The 18,031-nt window shown below is 35.5% G+C and overlaps 1 protein-coding gene across 11 annotated transcripts in view; it reads left to right on the forward strand.

Moving 5' to 3' along the window:
- Positions 1–18,031, forward strand: part of DZIP3 (DAZ interacting zinc finger protein 3) — a 110,337-nt gene that overhangs the window by 13,505 nt on the left and 78,801 nt on the right. For 10 of the 11 annotated variants that reach the window (XM_043892596.1, XM_043892587.1, XM_043892593.1 and 7 more), the window contains 5 exons: positions 4,617–4,686; positions 7,102–7,257; positions 12,795–12,911; positions 16,331–16,411; positions 17,645–17,769. In XM_043892596.1, the coding sequence (XP_043748531.1) occupies positions 4,617–4,686; positions 7,102–7,257; positions 12,795–12,911; positions 16,331–16,411; positions 17,645–17,769 (549 nt within the window). Of the gene's footprint in view, positions 1–4,616; positions 4,687–7,101; positions 7,258–12,794; positions 12,912–16,330; positions 16,412–17,644; positions 17,770–18,031 lie in introns of those variants that run through there. The other variant, XM_043892598.1, reaches the window with a different exon arrangement.

An 18,031-nucleotide genomic window follows, 5' to 3' on the forward strand; every position in this document is an offset into this window, starting at 1 on the left:
CTTACTTTCTGCCACGCATTGTTTTGAATGCTTTTCCAAGCCTTAACCCATGTAAACCTCATAACAACTCTATGAGGGGATGCTGTTATTATTTCCATTTTATATAAAGTAGCCTAAGTATAACACAGAAGGCTACTGAGAGGTTCAACTGGGCCTAGGCTAAATGTCAGTCTCTCCCCTCCAATTAGGGAAAGTTCATTCTGCTTAGACCTTTCCCATGTAATAGTAAAGAGCTGGTTAGTATTGGAGATCTCCTTCCCACATTGCCCTATCTCATATAATAAACAATGTGTTGCTTTTGCAAATATTTAATTACCTCCTTGACACTTAGGGAATAAGAGTAAAATAAAATATGTGTACTTAGATAGCATCACCAACTCAATGGACATGAATTTGAGCAATCTCCGGGAGATAGTGGAGGACAGAGGAGCCTAGTGTGCTACAGTCCACGGGGTTGCAAAGAGTGAGACGTGACTTAGCGATTGAACAACAGCTTAGAATTATAATATAGTCAGAAGATATCTAAAAAGTTGTCTTATCTTTAGGCAAAATGCATGCGTAAGTATTACAGTAGAAAGGCTGTGGCTGTATATAGGATGAAACACTGATTATTGACTGTGGGGTTCAGTGGGTTTTTAGAAGGTGACATGTGAACTGAGTTTTAAAGGATAGAGACGGCTTTTGATGAATGTAGAAGCAGGACACATGGGAGGTTGTTTAGCTGAGGAAACAGCAAGAAAGTATTTATTACTTTCTTGTATTTAAGTATTAAATACAAGTATTTAATTGTATTAAAAACAAAAATTGTATTAAAAACAGCAAGTATTTAAGGTAAATTCTTGGGGAGGAGTTTGACTCCTGATAAGGAGTTAGCTTTATTTTGTGCAGAGTTACGAGAAAAGGGGCAGAGGAGAAGTAGAGCTAGTTTGAAGGTTTCTAATGATCACAAGGAAATATGTACTGTTAAGTAACGTGGAGATCACAAAAGGAGAACAGTTTTAATGTCTGTTGAGAAAGTAAGAGAGGACAGATAATGAGTTCAACTTTAGATATGAGCAGATTGAGGTGTCGCTAAGATAGTCTTATGGAGATTGTCAAATAGGTGGATGGAAATATGTAGCTGTAACATCAAAGAAAAATTAAGGTTGCAGATACAGATTTGTGAATCATTGGAATGTGTTACTATTTGAATTCATGGAAGTTTGCTTACTTATTTATTTGTTTGTATATTCATACATTCAATAAATATTTGAGTGCCTACTTTATATCAGATGTTGAGCTGGAGACTTGAAGGTAAAAATAGTCAATAAGAAGAACCTGATTCCTATTTGAGAGTATTAATTCATGGGCATAAATGAGATTGATTTAAATAGAAAATGTATTAAGAAGAAAGAGGGCTAAATATGGAACATTCAGTTCAGTCAGTTCAGTTGCTCAGTCCTGTCCGACTCTTTGCCACCCCATGAACCGCAGCATGCCAGGCCTCCCTGTCCATCATCAACTTCCGGAGTCCACCCAAACCCATGTCCATTGTGTCGGTGATGCCATCCAGCCATCTTATCCTCCGTCGTCCCCTTCTTCTCCTGCTCTCAATCTTTCACAGCATCAGGGCCTTTTCAAATGAGTCAGCTGTTCGCATCAGGTGGCCAAAGTATTGGAGTTTCAGCTTCAACATCAGTCCCTCCAATGAACACCCAGGACTGATCTCCTTTAGGATGGACTAGTTGGATCTCCTTGCAGTCCAAGGGACTCTCAAGAGTCTCCTCCAACACCACAGCTCAAAAGTGTCAATTCTTCAGCACTCAGCTTTCTTTATAGTCCAGCTCTCACATCCATACGTGACTACTGGAAAAACGTATGACTAGACGGACCTTTGTTGGCAGAGTAATGTCTCTGCTCTTTAATATGCTGTCTAGGTTGGTCATAACTTTCCTTCCAAGGAGCAAGCGTCTTTTAATTTTATGGCTGCAATCACCATCTGCAATGATTTCGGACCCCAGAAAAATAAAAAGTCAGCCACTGTTTCCCCATGTATTTGCCATGAAGTGATGGGACCAGATGCCATGATCCTAGTTTTCTGAATGTTGAGCTTTAAGCCAACTTTTTCACTCTCCTCTTTCACTTTCACAAGAGGCTCTTTAGTTCTTCTTCACTTTCTGCCATAAGGGTGGTGTCATCTGCATATCTGAGGTTATTGATATTTCTCCCAGCAATCTTGATTCCAGCTTGTACTTCCTCCAGCCCAGCATTTCTCATGATGTACTCTGCATATAAGTTAAATAAGCAGAGTGACAATATACAGCCTTGACGTACTTCTTTTCCTATTTGGAACCAGTCTGTTGTTCCATGTCCAGTTCTGTTGCTTCCTGACCTGCATACAGGTTTCTCAAGAGGCAGGTCAGGTGGTCTGGTATTCCCATCTCTTTCAGAATTTTCCACAGTTTATTGTGATCCACACAGTCAAAGGCTTTGGCATATTCAAAAAAGCAGAAGTAGATGTTTTTCTGGAACTCTCGTGCTTTTTTGATGATCCAGCGGATGTTGGCCATTAGATCTCTGGTTCCTCTGCCTTTTCTAAAACCAGCTTGAACATCTGGAAGTTCACGGTTCACATGTTGCTGAAGCCTGGCTTGGAGGATTTTGAGCATTACTTCACTAGGGCGTGAGATGAGTGCACCATTACTATGTGCTATATATGTATATTTCAGGTTTATTATAGCAAAATCTCAGCTTTTCCCAGCAGCAGAATAAAGTACACAAATGGTAGAAGTAGCAGAATAGCAAAAAAACACAAAATACTAGTCTTGCACTTTGTTTTATCTTTGCTTCTTTCTAGTGTATGACTTCTCTTGGCATTGATTTACCCATCAGTAGAATAAAGTAGGTGCCATAAGTGACCACTGGGGTACCGTCCTGATCTAATACATGGGGAGCATGGTTTGATAGTGTTAACGTATGCAGTTCTATGTAAATATTATTAAAATAATAAATGAATAAGATAAATGAAAGGAAGAGGGATAGCCAGTGGTACAAATTGAGAAGTGGACAGCTGAGGGGCTAGGAGGAGAAACAATAGCAGCAAAGGATGTAGAGGTGTTCAGGGAGGGTTGGCATATGTGATGTATGCCATATATAAATAATGCAGAAAGGGTCAGTAAAATGAGGACCCAAGACAAAGCTACTGGAGTAGCAAATAGAATTTCATTAGCAACTTTTATTAGAGCACTTTTAATGTTGTGGAGAAAGTGCAGATTAGTCAAGTTTTCACATGAAAATTTGTTATGGAACCTATGGAGCATATCGAAGCTCATGTTCCACACTTTGGTTTAAGAATTCTGAAGTAGGGTTTGGACATCTGGATGTTTCCAAAGCTTCACAGATAATTTTAACATGCATTAAAGTCTGGGACTGAGAACTACTGGGTTAAGCAGTAAATGACCCTAAAATGGAGTCAACAAGTAGAATATACCTTTCGAGAACATTTTGTACTCTCTCAGACCTTAACGGGCTTCAGAAGACTGCTGTAGTATTTTTCATTCCTTGGTAACACAGATTCCTTGTGTTCCTTTTTGGAATGGGGCTTAGAAGTACAGGACAACACTTTCTTTTTACCATGACATTTTAAAGAACACTGACTCCTGTTGTGAAATATTATTTGTGTGTATAAATCAGCTTTTGTTGCAGTGTTCACTGTGTAGACAATTCTGTACTGTTTATCTGTCCCAGTTTCCCCTGACAAAATCAGTTAGCACATAGTAGATGATAAATGATTGTCAGTCAAATGAGTATATAAATGTGAAGTGACATAGGATATTTGCAAAGTACAATTCTGAATAAATCAATTGATACGTTACTCACCTCAGTTTTCTCTCTGCTAGTGTATAGAATTATGCAGATTATATAAATTGTATATGACCCTATGTTATGGTTCTCAAATCTTGTGTCATGGTTCTGTATGTAGGCAAAAGCAATTTTATAAATAAATTTTCAGTTCAATAAACAATACTGCATATCTTCACATTTCAAGTACATGTCAAAAGCAAAACTTGTCATTATTCCTTTCTACAGAAATAGTTAAATAATTTCTAAATATGATACTCTCCTACCTCAGTTAAAAAAGCCACTTTGGAAAACCAGATCATTTTGATGCCAAAAAGCTGAAAAAAAAAAAAAAACTATGTAAGATAGACACTTCCCAAACCTTAATTATTTTCATAAACACACACACGCATGCACACACAAAATGTCGATCTTTTCAGCCTTTTTTTTCCTTTACACTGAAACAATGCTATAAAGTCAATTTTTCCCATTATTTTGATCTATTGTGTGTTTGTTAAAGATGAAGTTTTTTTTACATCAGCTTTCTGTTCTCTCTGCCACCATCCAGTAGGGACTTGGAATAATTTCTTTTCTTTATCTGAGTCCCTAAAGAGAGATAGCACCTGAACACTATTGCCAGGCTTTGGTGCGTATTGTTTTACACCTTTGAACCTTTCAGGCCAAAATTCATATGTTAGTTTATTTACTAATACAGGCAAAAATTAATCAAAAATTTTTAACTGTGTTCCTTGTAAGGAGATGGCTCTGAATATACCTTTCTTTTTCATTTGAAATAGGGATCTTCCTCTGGAAGAGCAGGCTACAGAGGAAACCAAGAAGAAGGCAGAAAAATCAACTGATCAACTGGTAAGAGAAAATTTAGTTAACTAGTGTTGTATGAGAATAGAATACTAAATCTAATCAGCTTAATTACCTGCTAAAAATTTTCCTACCTTAGTGGTCATCACTAAATCTTTTTTTCATAATTGATATTTATGTCTCAAAGTTATCATTATAAACATCCATCCTCATTGTAAGTTAAAATTAGTAGATAAGTTAATTGACTTGCCCAGAAACATCACAATAATCGGTTTTAAGATATCTCTTATTTATCCTTTTAAGCAAAATTCAAAGAAGATAAACACTATACACATAGCAAGAAAACATACACAAAGAATTTTATTTAGTAAGAAATTTCATTGATTTGTTTCTGAAGTTAATTCTTTTTCCCGTTTTTATTTTTACTGTCAGAACCTCCAGTTCTAAATGAATAACTGAATTATACACTAATATAAAGTGCTTGTTACCAGCGACAATAGACTTTGTAATAGATTAAAAGATACAGACATATTTGTGAATGTTATATGTATTTATGTTTAGTGAAGCTTGATGAGAGATATTTGTTTGATAGGTTCTTTTTAATGCAATTTTTACTCTCTACATAGTTTTATATAAAGAATGATGTCCACTTGTTAATAAAGTTTATAAAAGTTGTCTAGTAACTTAGGAGAAAAATATATAAACATAACATAACTATAGTATTCACCTGCATAAGGTTATTAAAAGAATGTTGCAGAGAAAAGACAACATGTGCAAATGTCCTTAGGGATGTACACTTGGACTAGGGGGACTGGATCCAGAAAAGCCGTTTCTAGATACAGATTTCAGAATACACAGGCAAAGGAGGTGGGAAGTTTAAGATGAATTTGGCTTAGATGCTAAATCTATTTTGCGAAAATTGATTGAGTACCAACTATTTTGACAACTTAAAAATTAAAATTGTGTTTATAATAAGATTATTTAACAAACATGAAGCTTATAGTGTTTCCTGTTGAAAAAAATTTTATTCACACCATGATCTTACTTGTGTACCAACTTGGTAATTAGTCTTAGATGATTCTGCAGTGACTTTTGACAGCAGAATTGATCTTTACTTTGAAATACACACACTGTTGTCAATGATCATTCTTTGTAAATGTTTGTTTGGTTATTTTTTATAAACTTTTTTTTAATTAACTTTTTGAAAAATTTCAGACCTACCAAAAAAATTGTAAGAATAATAGTGAACACATATACTCTTTACTGAGGTTTAGCAAACTGTTAACATTTCCTACATTTTTGGATGTAAATATAATGAAGTGTACCAGAAAATGCAAGATGTATTTGTTTGGTGTTGGAGGTGGTGAAGGAATCTCAATTTAAGACTCAAACCCAGAAAGGAGAGGAGGAGGAGGAGTCATCCTGCATTGGACCTTATTTGTTTCTGGGTAGTTCCAGGTCTGTTAGAAACCTGGCAGCCAGAGTCACCCCATACCAGTGACTCTTTTGTCTTCTCAGTGACTCTACATGGCCTCTGCAGTAAAAATGTTTTTATATACATAGGTCAGTGGCTGCATATTCATAATCCCAGAGTTTCAGCAGTTATAAGAACTGTGGTATCTTGTTAAGGTTTGAAGGAAGGCCATCATCCATCCATTCCAGGACATTTATTCATTTCTGTTGCCCACTCGTTCTCACAATTAGTGTTAATAGAAAATTCAGCAAGACTTCACTATATAGCTATCAGTTAACGATTAATTACAGCTTTGTTAAGTCTATAAGGATCAGTTCCTGAAGTCCCAAGATTATTACTATTTATTCAGCTTCTGACTGAACTGAGATTAGGTGTAGATTATATTACGCTAATTTATTTATAACTTAAAATATTTACGCTAATTTATTTATAACTTAAAATATTACAACTGCATTCATTTTCAAATTGCTGTATGTAGTAGCTGAAGCATTAGTCACATAATGTAAAAAGCACTATTGGAGATAGTTTTCATATTATTTTGTAGAATAACCTATTTAGTATTTTAAACTTAGCATTTTTTATGCCTTTAAATGGACCAATTCACTGCATGCTGTGTATTTCTCAACGGCAATCATTTTTTGAGGCTTCACTCACATGTAAGCCTAAAATCATTCATGTTTCCCATCCTGCTGCAATAAAAAAAGATATAATTATTCCCATCTTTGAGTCTATGCTTTGTTTATAATTTATAAATGCGTTTATAGTGGCCTTCCCTAGATTAAAGCTTCTTGAGTTTTGATCTTAAACTTCTGGCTGTGTTGTACATTCCTTGAGAACAGAGAGAATGTCTTATGGGGATTTTCTGTAGTCTGTCAAAGTGATCACATACAGCATGTAAAGGTACTTTTTAAAAAATACATCAACTGGTTTTAATATTGGAGTAAATAAGATCATGAATAATTGTGTAAATTTTTTAAAATGTTGTCTAGGACAAACAGGAAGAGGACACACCTACTGATCTTGTCCCTGTTAACCTACTATTAGAAGTGAAGAAATTATTGAATGCAATTAACAGTCTACCAAAAGGTGTGGTTCCTCACATCAAGAAGTTCTTACAAGAAGATTTTTCCTTCCAAACCATGCAGGTAAGATAATAATTTGGTATTTCGGGCCGCAGTGTAGCTCTCTCTATATGATACACTGTGTTCCTTTACTTTCACACCACTGTCACACTCACACCACTTCTGACACTAAATATGTGGGTTTAGTCCCACACCAGTCAATTCTCCAGCATTCTCTGGGTGTCCTACAAGTCACTTCAGTTCTGACACTGTCTACCTAGGGTTAGCATCCCGTCCCACAAGCTAAGAGCCCAGTCTAACACTGCTCCCCTTCAGATGCCAATCACCGTCCTCGTTTTTCCCAGTTCTTCTGACTGGCTGGCTATCCATTGGCCACTTGTATACTCAGCCATGATCCCTCTTGAGTGCATTAATTTGCTAGGACAGCTCATAAAACTCAGGGAAACACATTTACCAGTTAATGACATGACACAGGATGTGATTTATAGAGGATACAGCTGAACAACCACATGAAGAGATACATAGGGCATGAAAGGGTCTCAAGTTCAGGAACTTCTCTCCTTTTGGAGTTGGGGTTCACCATTCTCCTGGCATCTACAAACTGGAAGTTCTTCAAACCCTGTAGTCTTAGAATTTTTACAGGGACTTCATCATGTAGGTATGTTGATTTATTAATTATTAATTTGCCTTCCAGCTTCCCTCCCTTCTTTGGGGGTATGGTGCTAAAAGTTCGAAACTTCTCATCATAGCTTGGTCTTTCTGGTGACCAAGTGTCCATCCAGGAGCCCACCAAGAGTTACCACTTTAGAACAAAAGACACTGTCTTTCTGTCATCCAGGAAATTCCAAGGGTTTTAGGAGCTCTGTGCCTAGAGCCAGAGTCAAAGACCAAATACTGGCAGGAACTGGGGACAGAGATCAGTATGTGTCTTTCTTATTACTTTGCGATGACCCTTCCTCCCTCCCTCCTGTCTTTTCTCATTCTCTCTCTCCCTTTCCTCTTTCCGTCCTCTTCCTTCCCTTTCTTTCCTTCTTTCTTTACCACAACAGTGACACTAAGTTCTTGAAACTATCTTACACCTTATGAAGGGCTTTGGTTTTGGCTTAGACTTTTATTAATTAAATAAATAAAGTTGATGCTAGCCTTTCAAGAATAATAGTAAGGATGTGGGTTAGTAGCTTATAAGCTGTTAGTAGCTTATAAGGTCTAGGGTTGAATTCTAATAATGGGCAACATACTCTTCTGGAAGAGGGAACTACTTTCAGTTTTCCCAATTTGTAAAATGCTGATGGCTTTTTCAAAAATATAAAATATAAAGAAAATAATAAGACTTCTGGATTTTTAATGAGATAAATATTCTAGAGAATAGATCATTGATTTGCATCTTATAAATAGTTTTTCCAGATAATTTGTGAAGCTTTTGACACAGGATGGGTATCAGTTTGTAAATTAATGAAATTTCCCAAAGTTAAAGAAAATGATTATCTATTCTTTGTGACAGTTAATTGGGGGAAGGAGACAGAACACCATAGGTATCCTGAAAAGGCCACATTTACCTTTTCTGTGAAAGAATATATTATTAATTATTTCCATGAAACAAATTAATACTATTATGATTAAAAATTCAAAACTCTAAAAATATCCAAAGACTTTATGTACAATTATAACCTGAAATGAGGTAATATACCAAAAATATGAATTCTGGTTTGAAATGGGTGGAATAATGCCACTTTTTTCCCTCTCATTTTTTGAAAATCACCTAGAAACCACAATATGAAATAGAAATCAGTAGGCTTTATTGTATAAATAATAGCCAATTAGAAGGTAAGAATGAAAGAAAAGTACTTCTGATAGCAACAAAAAAAGATAAAATACCCAGGAAAACACTTAAGAAATACACAAGAAATAAATTGGTGTTTCTCAAAGTTTTTTCTAAGCCACTTACATGAACCTGTTCTGACCCCCATACTAGTCCCAGAGAATCAAAATCTCTGGGGGTAGGTCTGGGAATCTACATTGTAGCAAGTACCTCGACACACCTATTTTTTCATATTTAAGTTTAGAAATCAATACTATATTAAAACAGTAAGTAAAAATTTCTAAGACTCTATTAAAAAGTAAGATATGAAGACCTGAATGGGAAGCAATAGATGTAGGAAGACACAGTGTGATAGAGATGCCAATTTTCCTGAAATAAAAATTTACAAATATCACAAAATTACAATAAAAATAGCAAGAGGGTTTTCTATTTACTAAAAGCTAATTCTAAAGTTCAAATCAGAAATTAAAGGAAGACTAGCCAAGGAAATTATGAAAGCATTGTAGAAATAAAGTGCTGGGAGTTTGCTCACTTTGATGTTAAAACTTACTATGAAGCTCTAATAACTATAAGATTGTGTTACTTGCTCTTGACTCTATAGACAAGTCGAAAATAGAAGAGAAATTCCAGAAGTAAACGCAAATATATTCAGAAATTTTATGTATGAGGTAACAAGAATTGATAATACTAAAGGGGGAATGCACCAGTTAGTCCCAGAGGGAGATTTTAATACAGCTCTCTTAGTAAGTGATAGAGCGTGAACACAAAGTTAGCAGAACTATAGCTGACTTAGTCTAATTTATCTAGTCTAATTCATTTGTGTATATGTAACACTGAACCCAACAGTGACAAAAATGTATTCTTTTTAAATACACATAGAATATTTTACAAAAATTGACCTTGTGCTAGTTCATAAAGCAAGTCTTATCAAATTTCAAAGAATCAAAACATGCAGAGCATATTCTCTAACATTTGTACATTGATTTAAAAATTAGTTATAAATACACAAACTAGAAAATCATTGTTCCTAAATTAAGATACATACCTCTAAATCAAGGAACACAGCACATTGGACATTAGATACATTTTGGAACTAAAATATATGAAAAACATGTATCATGATTTGTGTTATTAGATAAAAGCTGTGCTGCAAGGATTATTTGTAGCTTGAAATTCATGTAGTAGAAAAAGAAGCAAGGTTGAATACCAGTCATCTAAACAAAATTCAAGAGTTTAAAGAAAGAACAGAAAATTTAAAGCAAAGTTTAAAAAAAGAGTAAAGATAGACAAATCTAATGAAATAGAATAAAACAAATGCCTGGTAAGAATGTTAAGAAAAAAGGCAAAAATAACCAAACTCATAAATAAATGAACTTGAACGCTTCAATACAAATTCCATAGTCATCTATTTTGTCTGAAGGGGATTAAGAGATACAGACTTACAGCTGTAAGATAAATAAGTGAAGGGGATATAATATACACCTAAGGAATATAGTCAATAATATTAAAACAAGTTTGTATAATGATGAATGGTAACTGGTGTTATTCATCATTTTATGAGCATGTCATAAGAAAAAAATGTCAAATCACTATGTTGTACACCTGAAATATGTTTATTATAACTCAATAAAGCTATTTTTAAATTCCATAGTCATCTAAAGGATAATACAGAATTCTACTTAGAATGGCTGCCTGGGTTAGTTTCAGGCAACCTTCTTTTGAGAACTAGAAAAACAAGACAGAATCTTTCTTAATAATGTTTATTTGTGCTTTTCTTACAGATCACTTAATTCAGCTAGGGACTGAGATGATTCCAGGTTTCACTCTGTTCTCTGACTGTCTGTGGCTTACCCCTTGTAGCAGATACTGCGAGTGCCCTGCCCATACTCCCTGGCCCCTTGAATCATTTCGGTGTACTCTGGCCAGTCTCTAGTTTTCAATGTCTACATCTCTACGTTTCAGGCTTTTTTTCTGAAACTGCAGGCATGCGTGCTCAGTCACTCAGTCGTGTCCAGCTCTTTGCAACCCCATGGACTGTAGCCCAGCAGTCTTCTCTGTCAGTGGGATTTTCCAGGCAAGAATACTGTGAGCAGGTTGCCATTTCCTAGCATCTACCCAACCCAGGGATTGCACCCACGCCTCCTGAGTCTCCTGCATTGGCAAAAATATTCTTTACCATTGTGCCTGGAACTGCAGAAAGCTATAATTCTCACAGAATTTTAGAGATCTCAAGGAATTAGTACTCTTCTGACCTCAGAAAGCACACCATCAATAAACCTTGGGAATTACTATATAAAAAATCCCAGTACTCTGTCTCCTTAAGTTGAATAACACTGAGGCTGAATTTTTCAATGGTTTCCTGTTGCATTAACCCAAGTCAGCCACTGTGGTAGCTAGCTTACTAATAAACCTGTTAATTTAAAGCCTGCTTTCTCTTCCCTGATTCCCTTCTTCACCCCACTACCATTGTTCTCTGCACCTCTCAAATAAACTACTTGCATTCATATCTTTGTGTCTGCTTCCAATTGGAACCAAAAGAGACACTTACTCTAAGGATAAATTTCTTCAGGATTCTAACCAAAAGAATGAGGTGTTTGCCAGGGACACTGTTCCTTGGTAGGTCATGCACTCCCAATTTCCCTCCCAGCTGCGCAACTTTGCTGAAAGCTTTGTCTAGCATTTCAACCTCTCAGCCACAACTGAATACAGCAGTTGCATTAAGAAAAAAAGTGGCTGCAAAATCAGTCTCTTGTGTCTGGGCCTTCCTCCTCTCTTGCATGTTGGCCCCATAGATTTTAGTTCCTTGGTAGTCCATTGCTTTAAAAAAAAAAATTGTACTTTATCCAGCTTTTTAAAGTTCTGATTGAGAGTATTGCTCTGAAACTACCTAAACTGTTTGGCAAAGGTAGAGCTTCAGTGTTATATTTTATATACCTTTTCAGATTCAAGAGATATTCTTGAGTATATGGTTGGATAGATGAGTCTGAAATTCAGATGATAGTTCTGAGCTCAAAATATAAATTTGGAAACTGTCAATGTGTAGACAGTATTTAAAAAGATGATGCTATATTACTTTATCTAGGGAATGTGTTTTGATGGAGAAAATTGAATGTTATGGAGACTGAAGTTAAGTATCTAGTTAGCTTAGGAGAAGAACAGGAAAGTATTGGAAACTGGAAACTGAGTTAAAGTATAGATTAAATTTCCCCCATAGATAGTAGTATATCATTAAACAAAGAATGTAATTTAAACCAAGCACTTTGGGGTACAAAGCATTGGGGAATGCACACAAAGATAAGACATAGGTCTTCCTTTATTTCATCCATATAAGTAACAAACTATGGTACATAATAACTTAGATATTAACTTGGTTTCAATTAGATGACAGCATAAGATGGTTTGCCCTGGTGTTGGCATTTTTAAAGCCAGCCTTCCTGCTTACTAGAGTTTCAGGGCTGGAAAGAAGTTTTTAGCTGTTAGAGAATAGAAGGTATCGGAAGGAAGTGGGATTATGACTCTCCTCTGAAGCAGGAGTGGACATTACCAATTCTTTTGCAAGGCTGGTATTTAGTGTTTTGAGGAAGTAGTTATAAAGAAGATTTGTCAAATTACTTAAAAGCAAACAAATATAAGAACAGTTTTATCTAGGTTGTGTGGATTTTTTTAAGGCCTCTTTATTGTTTAGATTTTCTATGATGAGTGTATATTATTTGTTTAATAAAAATAAATGTTGATATTTGTTGTAACTTAAGGAAATTTTTGACCAAATTATTTTTCACAGAGAGAAGTTGCAGCCAATAGCCAGAACGGGGAGGAAGTTGTCCCTGCTTTGACCTTACGTTTCTTAATAACACGGCTAGAAGCAGCACTTAGGAACATCCAAGCTACTAATTATACTGTAAGTGTTTTCTTTTGGAAGTTTGAAATAGCGGACTTGGACAACATTTTTAAATGAGAGAACATCCAGTGTATACTTATTTAAAGGTATAGGCCAATTTGTATTTTCCTTACTTACCTCTAGAAATACACATAAATTGATTTCTTGCATTTCTCTTGTACTTTCTCATGACCACATCTCTTTAATGAGCCTATTCTAGTTTCCTTTCCTACCATAAAATTGTTCATCTTAAATAGAGAACCTGGTACTAGTATAAATGGGCTTTCCCAGTTAGACATGAAGAGTTATGAACTTCAAAGACTACTTCTTCCTTTCCTCCTGATTAATAGACATCTCCTCTTTTTACTGATATTTATTTCTTTAATTGAAGTATAGTTATTTTACAGTTTACAGTGTTAATTTCTGTTGTACAGCAAAATTATTTGGTTATATATACATTTTTTAAGACATTCTTCTCCATTATGATTTATCTCAGGATGTTGAATACAGTTCCTTGTACTATACAGTAGGACCTTTTGTTTATCCTTTATATATGTAATTCTACTGATATTTCTGTATTTGTAAACATGGGAATTTCTATTATCTGTGTAATTTTGTGAGATACAATTGACAAGACATACATTCGAGGTCAAATGATACTTTAGAAATAGAGAAAAATCTGAGGAAACATAAACATTGATTCAAAAATAAGAACCAATAGAACAGGACATAAAAGGAAGAGGCAGTTCTTTGAATAATTGGGTCAGTAAAGTAAGCTAAGTTTGCATACATGTAAGAATATGGATTAGAGTTATCTTCAAGAAAGGACTACCCAGACATCAAACAAAGTAGCCTAAGACACCACTCCCATGTTATAATGGTGTACACAGAGATGGAAAAATGATCTTTTTTTAGGACTTTCAGGACAGGTTCTAAGAGGTGATATATACTACCCTAGAGGAATTCTGCTGCTGCTAAGTCACTTCAGTTGTGTCCAACTCTGTGTGACCTGATAAATGGCAGCCCACCAGGCTCCCCTGTCCCTGGGATTCTCCAGGCAAGACCACTGGAGTGGGTTGCCATTTCCTTCTCCAGTGCATGAAAGTGAAAAGTGAAAGCGAAGTCGCTCAGTCGTGTCCGACTCTTCTCGACCCCATGGACTGCAGCCCACCAGGCTCCTCCGTCCATGGGATTTTCCAGGAAAGAGTACTGGAGTGGGGTGCCATCTCCTTCTTTGAGAGGAATTCTAGATGGAGTCAAAAGAGGGAACAAGGAAAAGGGAGTTTGCATCCACCTGTAATCCCAAGAACTTCTGGGACACTGCAGACCTGCTGTTTCTCCCAGTGACCAGGTTGCTAAGCAGTTAAATAAATCATTGTAAAATCAGCATTGACAGATGCTGATTGCTTAGCCTTCTCTAGGCATTACTTCAAAGACGAGTCTTACTGCTAATGGAAAAATTTCCTCTTTTGGTGGCACTTTTGAGCAGAATCAAAATTGTCATGATCAGAGCAGTGTACAACTGTATCCAGATGGCTCTCTGATCCTCAGGGCCTCCAAGGAGAGGTGAAGCACCCTTTTAGGAAGTGGCAGTCAGGTGCGGGGGTTGGGGGGAACTGCTGGGGTAACATCTCTATATCCACTTAGTCCTATCACCTGAGATGATCTCCATTAGTGGGGGGAAGGTAGGAAGCAAAGGGCAGGGCATTTGATTAGACCATTTGCATCTTTAAGTTTCTTTATGTTCTACTTCTAGTTATAGCGTTCCCACAATTCTGCATCTCATCTTGTTCTCAGATGCTTTTTTTTGTTTAGAATTGTATGAGCCAAAGGATCTATTGTATTATTTATGAAGCTAGTTTTTGTAAAGTTACAAAACAATAGCTCACACCTGTTAATGTTTGCTATTTAACAAACACTGTTCTAAGCACTTTGTAAGGATTATCTCATTTACTTTTCACAGGCAGCCCATCTTCTTACTTTCATTTTACAGATTAGAAATTGGGGCATGGAGATTAAATAATTTGCTTAATTAATCAAGTAGTAAGTAGTGGAGTTAAGATACAAACCCACATAGTCTTGGCTTCAGAGTCTCTGCAGAGACAGGAAGTTTAAGATGGAAGCCAATTAGATGTTTCAGGGGAGTTTATTTATAACCCTACTTGGTCCATTGACAATAAATATACATGCATATTTCCACTAAAATCAGTTTGAAACTGAACTAACCCCAGCCAATTATAAATATATACTGTTGGCCATAAGAAGTGGGCTAGGTGAGAGAATATAGTTAGATCAGTATAAAAAGAAAGCATCTTGTATTCTATAGGTGCTTATAATCCTTACGTGCCTGAAAAAAAATCTTGTTTTCAGTAAAGGGGAAATCTCAGTGAAAAAAGTCAATGTGACAAAAGATGTGGTTATACTTCAGTCACTATAAAGCTCATGAACAGAATGAGCACTATTTTTCTCCACAGATAATTTATTTTTTTAATTTCAAGATAATTTTAGATGTAGAAAAATTGCAAAAATACAATATTGTACAACGCAAAAGTACAGAGAGGTGTTGCTGTGCCCTTCACGCAGTTTCCCCCGGTAGTCACAGCCACGTAACAGCAGTGTATTCTCAGAACCGGGACGCTGACACTGGTACAGTGCGTGGTGTCAGGAGTCTCCAAGACCCTCACCTTCAAAAGGGCTCATGAGATTCAGCATATAGTTGTACTCACACTGAGATTTATTACAGTGACAAAGTGAAGAAGTGTTAACACACAGGCAGAGCCTAGAGGAATCCATCTTCGGGCATCCTTACGTATTTTCCCTTCCACGAGGGGTCACACAGTACATTCCCTCTTTCCCTCCTTCGCAACAAAAACGCAGCAATGTGTGTGTGGTATTTTTGCCCAGGAAAGTCCATTAGAGAATCACTGATGAAGATTTTTACTGAGGGACTCGCCTGATGGTACAGTGGATGAGAATCTGCCTGCCAATGCAGGGGACATGGATTTGATCCCTGGTCCAGGAAGATCCCACATACTGTGGAGGAACTAAGGTCTGAGTCCACGAGTTACAAAAAGTTGGACAACTGAGTGACTAACATAACAACAACAGAATGTTCCTACACCTAAAATACAAGGAGAAAAAGGGAGAATTAGAATTTTTTGGAAAGTTTTAGTATAATAAATACTGTTGGCATTTGCTTTTATTTTCTTTGCTCAAACTATAATGTTTTATTTTGAGATTATTAACTGTCTTTCTACTGGGTCTAATTATTAAATACATCTAAAATGAATTCTGGAGCGATTATTAGATGATTGATAATAAAATGATAATTTAGCTCCTTTTAATAGTTATTAAATAGGCCTAGGGTATTTAATTAAGCTTTCTATACTAAGAAGTGGCATAGTCTAAATAATCAACTAAGGTACATTTTATCTTTTTAGGCACATCAGATTAATATTGGTTATTACCTGACATTACTGTTTTTGTATGGAGTAGCCCTCACTGAAAGAGGAAAGAAAGAGGTATGCAGCATGTGTTATTTGTCCATTCAAATAAATCTTTTCACATACTTTGACTTCATTTTAGTAAGTTAAAATGTTGATTTTTATAAAAATTCTCTAAAAACTGAAACCATTCCATGACTTTTCTGTCTTGTATTTAAGATATAGAGTAATTCTGCCAGAGACTATATTGTGAAACTAAAAATATTGATAAGATAAACTTAATGTAAGCGTATAGCCTTCAAATACGTAGCATTTGTATAAAACAAAAAATTTTGTTTAGCTTGTTTCACTTATACATTTTAATCCATTTTCTAGTGTAGTAGTGTGGTTTAATCTCTCTGGTTTTTATCTTACCCTCTTACATAAAATATGAATTTGACCTCAGTTCTTCATCAAATAAAGTGAAGTGCAAAAGTAAAAATCTAGGAGTTAACTAGGTTATTTCTAAGGGTCCTTACAAATTTAACATTTTCTTTTGCTTATTTTTAATGATTTCTCAATTTCAGCCTTGATATCTCTTTTACTTTTTGTACTCTTAAATTTATACTCTCTTCTTGGTTTCATAAATAAGTCTAACTTGTTAATTAGGTGATGTAGAATTTTTAAGCACCAAACTGAAAACATCTCCAGTTTAAATAATTTCCCGTAGTGCTAATTATTGTTTAGTGTGCTGTGCTGGACGATGTTTTAAAACGAGGCCATGCAGCACTTTTTCCCCTCAGGGAGATTGGGGCCATTGTGCCTATTCTAATAATAGTAACTGAAACATTTATTAGAACTGATTCTGACCTTTACTTCTATACCTGTATTGCTTATAAACAAGATGATCCTTCCCCAAAAGAGACTATATGTGTGGTCAAAAAGTCACTTATTTCCTATTTTAAAAATTAGGAAGATTGGCACTCCAATTAGGAAAAAAAAATTAGGAAGAATTATGTTCCCATAGTCATTAGAAGAGCCCTTATTTTTGCTAGTAACATTTGTCAGTTTTAGACATAAAGATTATTATTTTAATGTTTCACTTTGAAACACTAAAGATCTTAAGTTCTTTTGTAACTGTTTTATTAAGCACTAAGTACATTTTTATGGGATCATATACAGAGATTCTACAAATAGAGATGCGAATAAATGACCAGATGACTGAATCAGTATTAAAGCTGCTCTATCTTCTTTAGTTTGGCGAATAATTGTTTATTGTAAAAGGAAAAAATAATTTTTACATCAGCCAAACCTAGTTTTATGTTACTACAGGATTATATAGAAGCTGAGAATAAATTTCTAGTGATGAAGATGGTGATCCAAGAAAATGAAATTTGTGAAAACTTTATGTCATTAGTTTATTTTGGCCGTGGTTTGCTTCGATGTGCTCAGAAGAGGTAAGAATTTTAATTAATGGGTAGTTCTTGCCTGTTAACTTTCAGCATTATGTAACGGACAATATACCAGGGATCGTGACATTTGTGCTCTATTGATTCTTTTCTCTGTCACTGATTCTGTAGATCATTTCATTAATGTACTTGACAGTGTTAAATATCAAATTTAACAGGCCATGGCGATAAAAGGTGGTATAGCATAGGCATTAGGAACATAGACTTTGGAGTCTGATAGGCTGGTTCAAATACATTTTATACCACTTAC

This window comes from Cervus elaphus, chromosome 31 (genome assembly GCF_910594005.1).
Source record: "Cervus elaphus chromosome 31, mCerEla1.1, whole genome shotgun sequence".
Lineage (NCBI taxonomy): Eukaryota > Metazoa > Chordata > Mammalia > Artiodactyla > Cervidae > Cervus > Cervus elaphus.